At 44.5% G+C, this 15,904-nt stretch overlaps 1 protein-coding gene across 2 annotated transcripts in view; it reads right to left on the bottom strand.

Moving 5' to 3' along the window:
- Window positions 1-894: 894 nt before the first annotated feature.
- The window catches only part of GALNT10 (polypeptide N-acetylgalactosaminyltransferase 10), an 87,364-nt gene continuing 72,354 nt past the window's right edge, over window positions 895-15,904 (bottom strand). The window contains exons 8-12 of one of the 2 annotated variants that reach the window (XM_068698469.1): window positions 12,994-13,101; window positions 10,656-10,877; window positions 9,879-9,995; window positions 7,644-7,796; window positions 895-6,926 (exon numbers count right to left, since the gene is read on the bottom strand). In XM_068698469.1, coding sequence (XP_068554570.1) covers window positions 6,759-6,926; window positions 7,644-7,796; window positions 9,879-9,995; window positions 10,656-10,877; window positions 12,994-13,101 — 768 coding nt within the window. In that variant the 3' untranslated portion in view covers window positions 895-6,758. The remainder of the gene's footprint in view (window positions 6,927-7,643; window positions 7,797-9,878; window positions 9,996-10,655; window positions 10,878-12,993; window positions 13,102-15,904) is intronic. The other variant, XM_068698470.1, reaches the window with a different exon arrangement.

The raw sequence follows: 15,904 nt of genomic DNA, 5'->3' as shown, positions 1-15,904 counted from the left end.
AAAAAGGGCAGTGAGCTGTTGAAAGCCCTCCCCTGAAAACCAAGGTGTAGGATGGATCTACCAGCAGTTGTACACAAGTTAGGCACACTGAGAAAGGAAACTGAGGGCTCCATCGTCCCCTAGGCTAGGCAATTGATGTGCAGCACTGCGCTCCCCCAAACTGCAGGAAAAGGTCTTCAGAAAAGATGTGCGTACAGGCTTGGGTGTTTTTTAAATTTAATTCTCATGGCCATTTACCATGGCGGCAAATACACAAGCTGCCTTTCAGGAAAGCTTTCTGTCGCTTTGAACATGTGGCTGATGACAGTCTGGGAAGGACTTGTCCCAGGCATGGTAGCTGCTGCCCAGGTGTCAGCCCCCAGTGACTCCAGGATGGCACAGAGCACCCCCTTACACAAACTTAGCTCTTTCCACATCCTCCAGCACAGTCCACATCTCCCTAGATTTCTCCTCAGGTATCCTCCTTCCCTTGTGGCTGCTGCTTTGTGTTAAACTTAGCTGAGGTGAGATGCTGCTCCTTGGATGGGCTGGTGTTTTGGGGTGCAACGGGGTGTTCCTCTTGGCTTCAGAGCTGCCTGGAAGCAGCTGAGGGGCAGAAGGGAACCCACAGCTCCTGCCCCAAAGGCACCCCAGCTGCCTGAATTTGGTAAGTATGCCCAGCAGTGTTCAGGCATGAAAGCAGTAAACCCTGCAAATTTATAACCCAATACAAAGGGCAGCTGGGAGGGATGTTTCCCAGTGGGGCTGGAGGAAAGCAGTGCGTAACGTGGCCGGAATCCTACAGCAGAGAAATGTCAGACCAGGGTAACTAAGCTTCTTCTCATAAGAAGCAGAGAGAAGGGAAATCAATCACCAGAGCAAAACAGGCAGGAACAGTCATTTCTGCATACACAGTTTCAGAAAACACATTAAAAATTTATTTTAAATATATTATAAAAGGAAGTCCATTCAACTTTAAAAACACTAGGCATTCTATCAATGATTCCCAGTTTATGAAAGCTACTACATTAAAGTGCTACAAGTCCTTTACCACCCCCAGATATTAGGCTGTTGGTCCTAATATGCACAGAAATAAATATACACTGATTCAAGAGGCACCATCCAGTTTTACAGATAAAATGCATGCAATACAAGAAATAGACGAACTTAGACCTTATCACCAAGATTGTGGAGAATGCATTTTAAAACAAATTCCCTTCACCACCCTACAGGCTAAAGCTATTTGTTACTGTTATAATAAGGGCTAATGTTTTAGACTAATTAGCTTGATCATTTTTTTAGCATGATTTTATTGTGGTTGAAGTTCACGTTTGCTTGCTTACTAATTGGGATTAGAACTTTTTTTTTTTTCCTAGAGTTGAACCAGTAGCTGTGAGACCACACAGATCCAGTATCTTTAAATAAAACTCCCAAATCCCTCACATCTGCTGGAATCATTGAAGCCTTTTGGGTAATACAGAAGCATCAAGAAAGCTCAAATGCAGTGATTAAAGCCGAGGAAGAGTTAAAAAACAGACAGGAATTTTTATTAGGATTTCCATAATCTATTGTTGCCTAGTTTCATACACACACAGATCTCCAAGTTAAAGTGTGGCACTATAAAGGAGCAATCAAAGCAGAAGGTGAGTTTATTTCAGTTACACCTCAAACTTATAAAGGAAGTCAATCTGACTGGTTAATGAAGAACGTGAAATGAATTGACAACTGAGCACTGAACGCTGATGGAAATTTTGGATCTCAGCTTTCCCGTTCTCCACCCATCGCATCTCTCCCCTCCACTTGAACCAGGTGAAGACTTGAAACTTCTTTTAAAAATATGGACTCGACACTAAGGTGGCAAGTAAAGCACTTAAAGCTAAATCTTACACAGGTTGGGAAATTGCAGCACACAGACTCGCCTTGCTCAGGATCAAGCAATAAGCCACTGGGAAATGGAAAAGGACCTCCTGCTCCTGCCCCCCAGTCCACCTCCCCTGTTACTACATATCCTGTGAAAGGCCTTTAAACCCTACCTCCACAGACTCTGATAATAACCTAAAGCTATTCACCATTTTGTCAACAACTTGCCAATGATTTAAGAAGCTTGCCATGCTAAATAACTGTTAAATGGAAAGCCAGCTTGCTGCTTCTCAGGTAAGGACTGACCTAGGCACCATCAGGCTTTGTCACAAGTAGATAGAAACACGGTAGGTGAGTGGGAACATGAACTGCAGCAGGTGGGAATGGATGGCACACTCGAATCCCCTGCTAGCAAAGCCAGACTGTTTCAGACATAACTACCAGCACTCTTTTGACTGCAAGCAAGCACGACGGGCTGACTGCTGGGGGCTGTTCTCTCCAGTCAAAACCATTCAAGTCTCTGTCCATATCCTGAAAGACAATTTAAGATACAGGCTTCTCCCTTTTAACCCAGCAGTTATGCAATTGCCCAGTATGACTTTTAGGATATATCCCTCATCTCCCCTCAGCGATGCGAGCCAGCTGCTCTAATGATCCGCACCGTGTTCCTGCAGTACTGCTGGCTGGTGCTGCCATTGTGCCTTTCAGCACATTGATGTCTCAGGGCAGCAGGGAAGAGCAAAGTCTGCTGACTGGAACTTTCCACTAAAGGAAAGCAAAGCCCCGAGCACAGACATTACAATAAAACAAACCAGGAAGAAAGATAAGGGGAGAAATTGCTTTCTTGCTACTTCTGTATTAAAGATTTGAACACACCCTTTAAAGTTTTCTCAGTGACGGAAGGTGTCGACTGTCTGTAAGACACTTTCACCAGAAATTTGATGTGTCCTTGGGACTATTTGTGATTTCTGATTTGGCTACTTAGAACATAAAAAGCAGGACCTTGCATGCCAGTGAAATGTGTCAGCCTTCGCCATGAGGTGAAACATCCAGCAGCTAACTGAAACATGCTCTGGTCTAGCTTTAGTCATCACAGCGTACCAAAAGGAAGCTGCCGCTCTTTCCAACTCTTCCTATGAGGAGAGACACCATCTGTCCTACCGCCCCCAAGTCATTAATGACATCAATTTAACAGAGGAAACTCGGGAGCTTCTGAATTACCGTCATCCACACAAATTTTGCACTTGGAGTCAAACATTTTAAAAAAAAGCACACGCACACAAACACTGCACGAGTCAAGCTTTCTCATACATCCTTAACCCCCCCAACCCCTTCCCCTCTTCTCTCTTGCCCAGCAAGGCACTAGGAAATGGTTCAAGTTTAAGCATTTGCTGTACATTTACATTTAAAAAGGCACATCTTTATTTTAATGATGCTGTATTCCCCCATTCGGTAAGGGTCACACTTTCTTCTATTATGCTGTGGAAAGGAAAGTTAAATGCCCAGGCATGAAAAAGGGCACCTTGCACATATGAGGTCCCCAAACCTATTACTGTCTGTAGACCTTAGAGATTAGCACCTGTATAAACCAAGAACTTCAAGAGCAAATCAAAGTATTATTATGCGACATAACACACATCCAGGGATCCCACTCTTGTCTGGGACTCTGATATTTAAAAGCAGCAGAATTTATGCAGCCATGGAGTGAGGGTTTGTTTGAATATTTCTGGGGGAAAATGGAAAGCATTTATTTTGCATTAGATAATCACTGGTATTTAATCTCCAGTCTTGACTTGCATGCAGATATGAAAATTTGCTTATGTATTCATGCTTTAGCAATTTTGCTTACAAATAACCAAAGGTAATTGGAATAATTAACCAGTTTGCCCAGCAAAGGCTCGATTAAAAGATGTAGACTGTGAAATACAGCTTCTATTTCTCAATCAGCGAATGGTTGGCTATATTAAGTCTTCTCATTAGTCAGCAAAGCCTCTAGGGTATTGAAACTTTTAATTGATGTAAATAAATTAACAGCTCAAAGCACAGTGAGCCAGTCAGAAGTGTACAGAATTTGTGGGGTACTTACAAATTCAGATGGCAAGCCTTGAGAAAACAGATGAGATCAACCACACTGAGAAGGACCCAGTGGGACCAGTCACCCCACAGCTCCGGTTTCCTCGTACTGGTGGTTGGCTGTCAAGCAGGAAACGCCTCAACAATCCCTAACCTTTCGGTGCTTGCTACTAAGAGCTGTCCTTTCTCACCAAATTAAGATCACTCTGTGGTAAAAGACCTGCTTGTTACTATAGTTCTCTCTGAAGCAAGCATCCAGCAAGCTAACCAGCTAGGACTCGAAGCTCTCTTTGCAAGGTGAGCCCAAGTACAAAGCAAGCCATGCATTTTAGAAACAGAAACTAATCCTCTTGTTAGAAAACTAAGCCACAGAAAGCTGCAAGCTGCAATCAGAATGCCCTATGTCCATGTATATCACTTGCTGATTGTGTTCCAATTATATATATATATAAAAATTGCACTGCTCATGGACAAACAGCTTCTTGTTCCACAGGTACTAAAACATTCATAAAGACACCTAGTCAGGCCATGTAGCGATCCACAGTCAACATTACTAGACTAACGAGAGCATTAATAACTTAAGGAAAGCAAGTCGGACACAAAGCACTAGGGAAGTGGCGCTCTCTCCCATAGAAATGAAAAGGGATCCTAATGACAGACAGATCGTAGGTACTGAGAACAAACAGCATCGACACTGCTCTCAATTCCATTGCAATACTGCTGCAGAACTGTCACAGGGAAAGCCTAGAGCCTTTTCCCTTTCTTCACTCCCAAAACGTTAGACGCTAATACATTTGGCAACCCCGGTCCCAGCCGCAATGCAATGCCCATTTCCCCCTGCTCTGTAACAGCATGAACCAGGTAAATTGGCAGCACAGGTCAGATACAGCTTCAGCTGTGAGGATACAAAGGTGGAAATGATTTTGACCTCACAGTCAATACATCAGACTCGAGCACTAGAGATGCAGGTAGTCGTGCCCTAGTCTGCTCCCAGTTTACAGACAGCACTGCGAGGCCTCAAAGACATCTAAAACACAGCTGGCAACAGGAGAAAGGGCTTCTTGCGGAGCTCTGCCAGCCTGACCAATTCTTGACACTAGGCAAAAATCCAGATTTCACAGAAAGGATATGTCAGAGCAGAGCTTCCCTGCCCCAACGAGGAGGGCAGGTCCATTAACCGTGTTTATCTAGAGTCCCAACGGGGTACACTGCTCTTGCCCTGAGCTATTCAGCCTTTCACTCCTGGAGGCGATTGCACACTACCTCTTGCTGCAACATTATTGAAAGGACGATTGGACAAACTGTGGAGCTGGATGATTATTGGAAAAGGCCTAGTTGCATTGATTTAGGAAGCATCTTTGCAAAAGGTTAACTGCACCATCATTCACAGCTTTTGCTAGAAAATGTCACTGCTGCCTTCAATATAAGTTAACTGAATTATTAAATGTTTTCACAACAACTTCGTTTGAAACCAGTGTTTTGTTTCATTTTTTTAAACACTCACTTTTAGATAGACTTGAAACTGATGGTCCTCTGTTCATCCTTCAGTGTCAGCACCTTCTTTTTCCAGCTTCTGGGATGAGATAATTCTGTTTCAGTGTCTGGTCGATCCCACAGCCCAACCACAAGGGTAATACCTTGTGCTGCAACCTGACTACACAAGGACAGGGTACCAGTGAAACCGGCCCCTTGATCCCACACCTCTGCTTAAGCACACAGATCTCCTGTCACAGTGAGCTGTACAGAAAGGGAGAGAGAGATTAAGAGCATGCTCCCCCAAACCTACACCACCACTGACCACAGGACTCATCACTGGAATAAACTACATACAGACTGATGAATAAGTGGATACAAAACAATGGCTAATCCCGGCCCTGACTCAATTATCCTGAATTAATCCGCTCACACCACCTGTGAATTAAGTTAGCCTCTAAAGGAAAAAATAAAGTTGCCTTCGTGTTTAATTCTGAGAAACTCTGGAGGTGTCCATGCTAAAAAGATGTGGTATAAGAGGTGAGTTTGATATCCAAAGGCTCCTAACAAAAACATTAACCTGTAAGAACTGTGCTCACTTAAAAACTCTCTACTAATCTTTCACCTTGAGGATTCAACAGTGAGTGACAAACTGACTGTAAAGTGAATGGAGCAGAAACCCAGATTCCTCATCGCTAATAACCACGGTGATAACCCCAACACTTGGCTGCATTTCCTCTAGAGCTCATTCCTTTATCACAGTCATCATTGGGAAAGTAATAACAGCCAACCTGTTTGAAATATATTTTGGTTTAAGGCAAAAAAAAAATCATTTCGTTTTACATTTTGATGTCTTTTTTTTTTTTTTTTTAATGTCTATGACATCAGAGGATTAAATTTTGTGTTCAAGATTTTACTTAGATGGATTTTGGAAGATAAAGCACCTAAGCGGGAATGCTTCAGCAGGTTGCATAGCAGCTACATAAAGTACGGTACTTTGAGGGTCCTGGAGAAAAAAAAGTCATTTAATGCCAGACCTAGATGGGAAATAAAACATCAAAAAAAAAAAAAAAAGAAAAGCAGTTGGAATCAACATTCAGACTCCTCTAAAAACAGAGTTTCTATTCCAGTCTCAGCACAGAAATGGCTCCGGCAAAGCCTTTAGAATTCCACCATGCCCAGAAGAGAAGGATGCAGCATCTTCACAATAAAGACTGGCCTGCTAGTTTACCTTCTCCTGAGATTCTCCCTTTTACCTTCATTAACTGTTAAAAAAAAGTATCCTTAAAAAAATTTTTCGTAACCCTCCCCAGTAAAAACTATAATTGTAAAATATATATATATATATGTATATATATATACAGTCAGTCTTTTTAAAGATCAAGGTTTCTGTTAAATTTTTCCAAGACGGTTGAGTTTGTATGTTCAAATATCCACTGCTGTGTTGGAGACGAGGGGTTGCAGCTGTTCATAAAGATCTTTCGATCACTCTCACTGCAGTCCATACAGCTGCTGCTTACTGGGTGGTACAGGGTCTTGTCCTGGAGAAGAGAAATTTCAGGTGAGGGCACTAAGCAGAGAAGCAGAGCTGTTTTAAAACTGACTGAAAGAAGTCTTAAAAACTAAGGCAAGCCATTTTGTCACTTGAATGTATCTGAAGAAGTTCCAAGCTTAACTGGTGGGTAAGTAGCACTCCCATTTCCACCCCCTCCCTTGCTGCAGTACTGAACCCAATCCTCCCACCTGCACTGGGAAGGTCCAGAGCTATTGCTGAGAGCAGGTGCTCCAGCACCAGGCTCTCTTCCTGCTGCAGCACTGTGCGTGCAGATTGCAAGGGCTAGGACACGGCATTTCATCAAGAATGTGCTTACCTGTTTGCAACAAAAGCATTGCTTAGCAGGAGGATGAATAAACCCTTATCTACTTTTGGCGTGACCTTCTAGTGCTCAGAAGAAGCCAGTAAACACAGCACACTCCTTTGCAAACTGGTTTTGCAAGGGTGTTGCATCACCTCCCCGCCAGCCCTGGACAGGACTGCACGGACAATGCCCTTTTACCCTGAAGAAGCTGCGCTCACCATTCCTAACCCATGAAGCAGGGCGGTCAGCTCTTTCTGATCAAGGGTAATTAATGGCACAGTGACTGAGAGATGAATAAAACACGGGTGGTGTCATCTGAAGGGAACTCAGGTGCCTACAGGCACCTTGCCACCTTAATGAACACACACGCGTGTGCACGCGCGCACAGCACACACTCACTCTTCTGTATCTCCAGAGCTGGTTCCCCTTCATCCCGTGGCAGTCGTAGAGGGTCACAGGGCTGCTGTGGGAAATGGCATCAAAACAAAACTTCTTGGTATGCTGAGGGTCCCCGGGACGGATGTCTTCTCTCCAGCTGAAGGTGAATACCTGCTAGGACAAAGCAGACCCTCAGGACGGCAGGTACCGGGCACAGCGCTTCCAGCAGCCCTACGACATCGCCTTCTTTGCCCACAGAGTGGGGATGGCTTCAAGGAAAGGACAAAACTATCCTGGAGAAAAACTGCTTCCCCCTCTGGGGACAGGGACTGCTGAGCAGGGGGATCTGTAAGAGCCACCCCGCGGCCTGCCGTGCAGCATGCTCAATGAGGCTGTGCTGCTGCACACAGCCATGCTAGTTAGCTTGGGTACTAATAGCAGCCTTGAATGTCTCTGCAATGCAGACATACATCATGGATTAAGTGAGCAGCTGACCAATTACAGCACTTCGCAGCTAGCAAAAAAAAAAAAAAAAAAAAAAAAAAAAAAGAAAAAGGGGAGAGCTACAGGAGCTCTGAGTTAACACCAGCAGTAAATATCCAAGTCTGCACAAGCAGCCTGCAGTCACCTTGAGAACAGTTTGCCCCGTGCCTTCTGGTACCAGACATCAGGAGGTCCACAGCTTCCCACCCCAGCTCACAGGAGCTTTGGAAGGGTAAACGCTAGGGCAGTGCTTCCTGGTGCTCTCTTCTACTGACCCTGCACTGACTCAGTCCTTCCAGACCTCTTTTTGCTGGGGTGAAGTGAAAGGAGGGATACCAAGGAAAAGAAAAGGTTTTAGCTCTAGTGACTAAGCATAACCTATCAAATGCCTGGCAAAATCATGGCTTTAATGAAAGCTGCTGGATGCCAGCACATGTTTAATCTATAGTGTTGGAACATGGGGGAACTGTCGGTGGATGTACCACCCCGTTCATGCTTGGCTCCCCTGGCACCTGCTTTCAGCCACAGCTTGAAACAGGAGCACGGTCTAGCTGCATCTTATGATGGTCACGGCTTTGCTTATCACATATGCTTTAAGCATTGTAAGGCTGAATCTTACAAGAGATAACAGACGTGTTTAAATGCAGGTGCTGGTGTGAAGCTTCTGCTTCCTGCTCTGACAGAACAGCGTCTCTGGCAAGGGTGCAAGCGTCCCCTGTGACTGGCACCAGCCAAAGTGGAGCTGCAGGGCTGCTGTCCAGCATGTCCCCCCTCCGTCCCCACGGGGAAGGGGCTCTTCTGGGGGCTCCTTTTGGCCCCAGGTGAGGGAATGGCTCTCTCTTCAGAGAGGATCTCGTGGGACAGTAAGAAAGACCAGTAACGCACAGAGCGCTACTACTTGAAGCAGCGTGGCCAAAACCTTTGGCACAAAGAAGCTGCTTTGCTCCTGTCTCCCTTTAAGCCTCTCTTGTGAGAGAAATTACCATAATCGTTTAGGTTCAAGGCAACACAAAAACCCCAAACGCATTCTCCTCCTCAATGTAAGCCAACACTAATTGTTTAAGATCCTCCTGACACAACAGAGGCTTAGTTTTGGACCGTGCCCGAGTAAATTGGTTTCTAGTTTTCATGCATCAAAATTGATATGCAGCAACACGTTATCTCCTAGTACTGAAGCCATTCCCCCGAAGAGTTACGCATGGCTCTGTAATAGAGGCATTGTTTTCTTGATCTTTTCTCAGCTCAGCTACTACACTTTAGACAAACTAATATTTCCCTCCCTTCTGCTACAATAAAGCTGTCGTTTCTGGCACCTTATATGTCGAGAGGGTGAATCTATAGCCCGGCTAGTTTCATCTCTCTCCAGCAACGGCTGGGTGTTTATAATGTATTTGCCTCCTGTCAGGAGGATGATAGTGAGCGGTTATTGAATGCTCCTGCAGCTTTATTAATATGCATGATGCTCCTCTATCACTTCTTTCAGCACAACCTTTGAAGTTAATATTCACTTTGTTACATATTACAGCTGCCTTGTTACCGGTTTCTTTTATTATTTTGGCATATTGTTTTCTTGTGCTTTCTTTTGTTTACTCCGAGAACTTCAAAGCGGAGGTAAAAGCCCTGCACAGTCTGCCAGGCTCCATACCACAAGCTAAAATGCCACATCGGGCTACCAAGCCCATCAAGTGAAATCAGCATTTGAGTCTTGGGGTGCACAGCACCCTCTGCTCACCTGACAGAGTTCTGCAAACGCCTTGCCTCTCAAACCCTTACCTGCACGTTGTTCCATGCTGCCTCTCCTCTGTCCTTCACGCAGCTTTCCAGCCTCAGTGGGGATCCCAGGGCTCCGTGCTTGGTATCCACACACAGCCCAGTTCCTACATTGCGAATCTGAAACAGCAAATTAGTTGCTGAATCTCCTGCTCTTATCAAGTGACAGCCAAAAGAAAAAAAGACTTAAACTGCCTCAAATAGTGGCGGTATTTGTATGGAAACAGTTTTACGATTCCTCGTTTAACTATATATCTGAGCTGGCAGATAGCAGCTAGAAGAAAGCACAGGAGCTCAAAATGGGACCCACTGCCAGCTGTAAAATAACCTGCAGGACACAGCAAAAACCATTAGCTACACAACTGCAGAGCCTGCTGTGCTGTGTACAACAATCCAATACTTCACTCCTGAGGTGCCTCTTCCCCCAGAACACAACTGACTTTCAAACCAGGGATGACTTTCCTGGCTTTCAGATGGGAAAACCAACGAGCAGAGCAGCTCAGAACAGTTGTGTAGCCCTTTGGAAATACAACATTTCTACTATTGCTCAGCTGCCTCCTATTCCTAGTTCTCCCCGTTGGCGTGTTTTGCCTTTTACTAAATGCATAACATGCAGACCGAGCCAAGTCTCCTTTTTTATTTATTTTTCTATTTCTGCACTAATAGAAACTGTTGTCTCACTGCTTTCATTGAGCAGGCCAACACAACGGTATGGGAATGCTGGTCTTTGAAACGCTTTGAGCCTGTTTGCCCACTGCCGACTTCAGACCCCAAACTTGCCTCTCCCCAGGCAGCTGCTGGAGGCTCCACCGGTGGGTAAAACTTGGGCAAGTCCCAGGCCACCTCGCTCATGAACCATTTGAAGCTCTTGCAGTTGAGGTTGTTGCGGAGCTCCTTCTGAGCCGTGACGTCCCCTGCAGAAAGGTGCCGGTACTCAGGCCTGCGCTGGTAGATGTACTCTGCGTACTCATCCATCCACACCTCGGCCACCCGCTTCAGGTTCTGTGGGGGCAACAGCCATGTGGGAAAACCAAGGGGAAAAAAAAAACAGATGAGAGATCTCTGTACAAACCATCAACATTAGCATTCAGAACAGCTCCCCTGTTTTTGCTCAGGAAGGATTTTCATTCACATCCACTCTTTCTCTCCAGCTTTAGGAGAGAGATTATTTTTATTATTCTCTAGTTCCAGGGGACTTTTAGAAAGATATTTTCAGCTGAGGTCAAAACAGAATCCTGGCACTTGGCCATTATATCTAGTTCCTTGTGGCTAAGAAAAACAACATTAATCAAAAGTTGGTTTTCTATTTTATTTTTCAGAATAAAAAAAAAAGCAACTCAGAGAAGGATGCTGGTAAATACCACTGGCCATTCAAAGGTCCCTGACAAAAAGCTTCTTTCTTATATCTTTCCTATTGTATTTTATATTCACCTAGGAATGGAATTTGTACTACTCCCTTCTGGAAAGCTTCAGTTCACAATATTCTTACCACTTTTTTTTGGTTTCCTTGTGTAAAAAGCTGTTTAAGAGAAACTCTGAGATACAGTAGGAATACACAACTTTCAGGGGATGACCACTGAGAACAGAAGCAAAGGGTTTACTCCCTGGCAGCAGAATACTTCACATTGATCTGCACAGCAGTCTCACAAAACCAAATATCCCCCCAGATCATGCCTGTCACATCAGTGTTAACTCCAGCTTTGTACTGGCTCTGCAGTGAGACTTCTTTTCTTCTGGGAAAAATACAGATAACTGCACACGCTGAATTCATGTATCGCTGTAATGCTACACCCTAAAACACCACCCTAATCAACTGAGCAAATCCATCCCAGCAATGCACACACCACCCTCCAGAGTCAGCCCTGCTGCGTGCCATCAGGCACCCAGGAGACCGTCAGACCTTCGAGTGCTCTCTGGCAGCACCAGGGATACTCTTGGTGCCACACAGAAACGTGACGTGTTCAGTCACGACTTCAGTGACCCAACAGCACTGATCTCCTCTCTTGGAGGCAGTCAGTCCAGCAATGGTCACCCACTGCCAAAATAAATTCGGGTGTTAAGAATGAACAGCGCGCTGACCCTGCCCCAAGTGCGGCCTACGCAAAACAAGAGCACGCGTTCACCTCAAGGTGACTTTTATAATCTTAGATGCCAAAAAACAGCCTTCCCTGCACCTGTCCACCATTTCCTTCCAGCACTGTGGGGGTACGCAAGAGACAAATACTGAATCAGAAGAAATATAGCTCCTTCCTGAAGAGATGGCACAGACAGGAGAGCGCTCTGTCCCTCTGACAGGTCATTGCTGGGCTGGGTAATAAAGTCAAATCTGTAACTAGGGCAATGCTATTAAACTGAGAAACATTTTAACACCGTACAAGCTGTAAGACTGCACGACAGCAGGGTACCTTCTTGTGGTTTATAGTTTTGCAGCCTTCCTGCTCCTATGATTTTTCTTCTCCCCACCAGAGGGCAATGCAATCCCTTCTCAATTTGAGAAATTAATTGGACAAAGCTACTGCACAATAAGCAAAGGCTCTTTCCTCTTCGGGGTACATTAGATTAAAAAATAAGATGGCACAGAACTTCCATTGCAGAGAATTACAGCTTGCTCATTCAGTGGTCTGTGATGCTTGAAACCGAGAGGTCTTTCAATCACCGAAACACAATCAGCACGCTGAAGCCTGCTGCTCCTGGAGAGCACAGCTAAAATGACTGAATTATTATACAAATAAAACTGTACCTTGTTTTTTTATTGGTGATTCCATACCAAGTGCCTGATTGCAAAGCTCCTTCTCAACACCTAGCAATAGCTGGTATTTTGAGCATGGAGCTGTCTGTACGTGTCTGTAGCTCCCCTAGACTCTCTTCCCTTTGTGCTAGACATCCTCCTCTGCAACAACTGCTCCGTTTGACCCCCGTATGAGTACAATTTGTGTACTACAAGCCTCAATTTTCCTCCCATTGTGGGGTAACAGACGACAATAGCACAGCCACATTGCGGATGGACATTTTTGTAGCTTGAGATGGAGAAAATAGAAGAGCTTTTGCTTTGCAAAACCTTCCAAGAGGCTGCTGTCTGATCACATGCAGGGTGAGGGGGAACATCGCTGCCACTTACCCTTGCCAGGCTGACTCCTGTTGGAACCTTGTAAGGAACGTATTTTCTGTAGATATGGCCAACTCTAGAGCAAGGGATGTCCTCCATACGACCCCCACACATCCATACCTGTGAAACAGCAGAGATGGATTCACTCTTGGTTATATGGAGAAAAAGAGAAGAAAGACTTTCAAGTTATGAAAAAGCTTAACCCAGATTTTTTTTTTTAACTTTAAAGTACACACACTCTGAAATATCCTCCCTCCTTGCTTTCGTCTCAAATCCTATAACTACGTGATTAGAGCCATGCAAGCCCTGATTTAGTGCAAGTACTATCAAGCACAATGGCTAAACAGTTTAATTTTGCATTTCTTAGAGGAAAGAACAGAAAATAACCCAGAGAACAGCACACTTTCAATTGACATATGTTATTACAGCAATAGCGATCATAATAATCAAACTGGACTGCCATATAAGATCCTGGGTTTAGACTGTTTATAAAGGAGGCCATATATATAGTACAGGTCAGGTCTTATGCAAAATGCTCCGGGGAATTCATGAGCCCGCTCCAGTGGCACAAAGCAGTAAAGACCTGCTACTTTTCCTGGTGGTTATCACTGCAAAGTCTGGGATATCACTCTTATGGTTTTATTGCTGACAGGCACTCATTGCTCTTGCAACCTTACAATTAAGCAGAAATCCCTTCCTGGTAAAAACATAGTTTGCCTTAAAAAGTCTTCAGAAAGTCAGTGAAACACACTGCTAGTTAAAGATGACTACCTTGAGGCTTGATTAATGTCTGGATTACACCCAGATGTTTCCTTCCCCATCTGGGAAGACTTCAGTTTGTGCCAACAGTCTGCAACAACTTTCTGCTATTCCTTATTTATAGCCTGGGTGTAGTCATTTTGCCCAAACAAGTGAAACCAAAGGAGACATTTCTGCAGCAGCTCATCTGCTCCATTAGGTTTAAGAAATATATCGATACGTGCTTCCCAGAGATACCTAATCAATAGTGAAAAGTACTCTTCACTATTCAAGCCAAATGCTTTTCTAAATTCGTGAAGCATGACATTGAATGGCCTTCGTTTTGTCCCTAGATCTCGTGTTAATACCCCCAAGGCAGCAGTATTAAAGAAGGCCTGCTGGTGCTGCAAGCTGATGCAGAGCTCTTGAGCTCTCCATTCACTGTGGCTAATTTGAGCCACCACAGTTCACCGTACGATGAGCTTAGTCAACAGCTTCACACATAGCAGGCAATTCTATTAATATTCCACGGTGACAATATTAAATACTTAGCTCGGCAGAGAAATATTTGGCCAAGGCTGCTGCATAATTATTAGCTCTGACACTAAAGTCCTCTGGAGTTTCAGCTCTGTCTACTGGCCCTAATAATTACAGTCATTTGCTGACTGTGTATAACTTAATGGAGGCTGGTTGCTCTCAGTTAGTGGAATATTTTTCACAGACAACTTCTAAAGTTCAAGGTACTTAATTACATGCCGTTACGGCGAGAGAGAGACAAGAAGAAAGTTGACAAACACTCCTACAGAATTGCATTCCTTTTGTCCCTGCTGTGTCTTAAGAGTCTGGTGCAGAAGAGATGAATATAAAAAAAGAAACTTGCACTCGGCTTCTGTGAAGTTTCTTGTTGAATTAGAAATGCTTCCTATTCTCTGTCTGCTGCGCGTTTTACTACAGAGAGCCACGATGTGATTTCACCACTAGGAAATTAACAGATAGACCGAGAAAAGAATAGTTTGAGATTATTTTTTTGTTTGTTTCTACGACAGAGGGTTTGTACAAAGCTGTAAGAGCTGCAACAGATCTGTCCAGAACCTGGGAACTAAAAAAAAAAACCCTGCAGGAAGAGCTGAAAAGCCTAGAGCTCAGTTGCACAGGCAGAAACACCCCTCACCAACCTGTATTTTCACATCGTACGCTGCACCAGCACCAAGTAAGCCCCGTTGGTTCACAACCAGCTGTGTTTTAGGGTAAAGCAATCCTGAATGAAAACACCAGCTTGTTAGCCCTGCTGCCTGCCCAAACGTTGTATGGCACACCGGGATGAAGGGGTACGGGAGGCTAGACAGAGAGATGAGATGTGGGGCCAAGAGCTCCTTGCTGGTACAAAAAGACTCCAGGCCCACAGGAAGACACTACATAAACCCATGTAATGACATGATAAGAAAAGCCACTCAACTGACTTACTGCATAAGTAAAACCTACGATCAGTTTTACGTGCTCCTTTCCTAATCATGCCTTACAATATTTACTCCCCAGAGATGCTGCAACACCGCTGTGTGGAGCCAGCAGAAGGCTTCTTAATTCCTGCTAGCAGACACCTCCGCGACCCTTTCCAGGTACTTTGCCAACTCAGTGCTTTTTTAATATTGTCTCATGCTGCAAGTGACAGTGTGGCACTCGCAGTACAAATCTAATTTTAAAAGCACGCTTTCCATTCATTCATTGCTGCTTTGATTTATTTTATTAGTGAGCTTCTTTGTGCGGTGACAGAACTCATTACAACCTCCATAAAGACAATTACCAGCCCTTATCTATAAAACTGGAAGAAAGGAGAGAGGGGAAGAGTGTGACGTGTATCAGTAAAACACAGCTAACAAAAGCATTAGAAAGTTAAAGGTCAGGGGAATCACATTCGAGGGCCTGTCAAGGAATAACTGCTAGCGAAGCAAACCCAAAATAGCTGCGCATTAGCTGAGAGAACACTTCCACTCGGCTGGCAATATTTGGTTGTTTTTAAACAAGGCCACAGTTCACAGGCATGACACATCAGAACTTACACTGCTAAAAATACAGCGCTGCCAAACAGCTGAAACGGCGCTGCTCTGGGGGGAGCTCCTGGTGCCTCCGCTCTAACACTGCCTGCCACTGACTGCATCCTCCTTAGTCCAGGGAGCCAGCTGCTTTT

This window comes from Anas acuta, chromosome 14 (assembly GCF_963932015.1).
Source record: "Anas acuta chromosome 14, bAnaAcu1.1, whole genome shotgun sequence".
Taxonomy (NCBI): Eukaryota; Metazoa; Chordata; class Aves; order Anseriformes; family Anatidae; genus Anas; species Anas acuta.
This window is presented reverse-complemented; position numbering and strand designations above follow the sequence as displayed.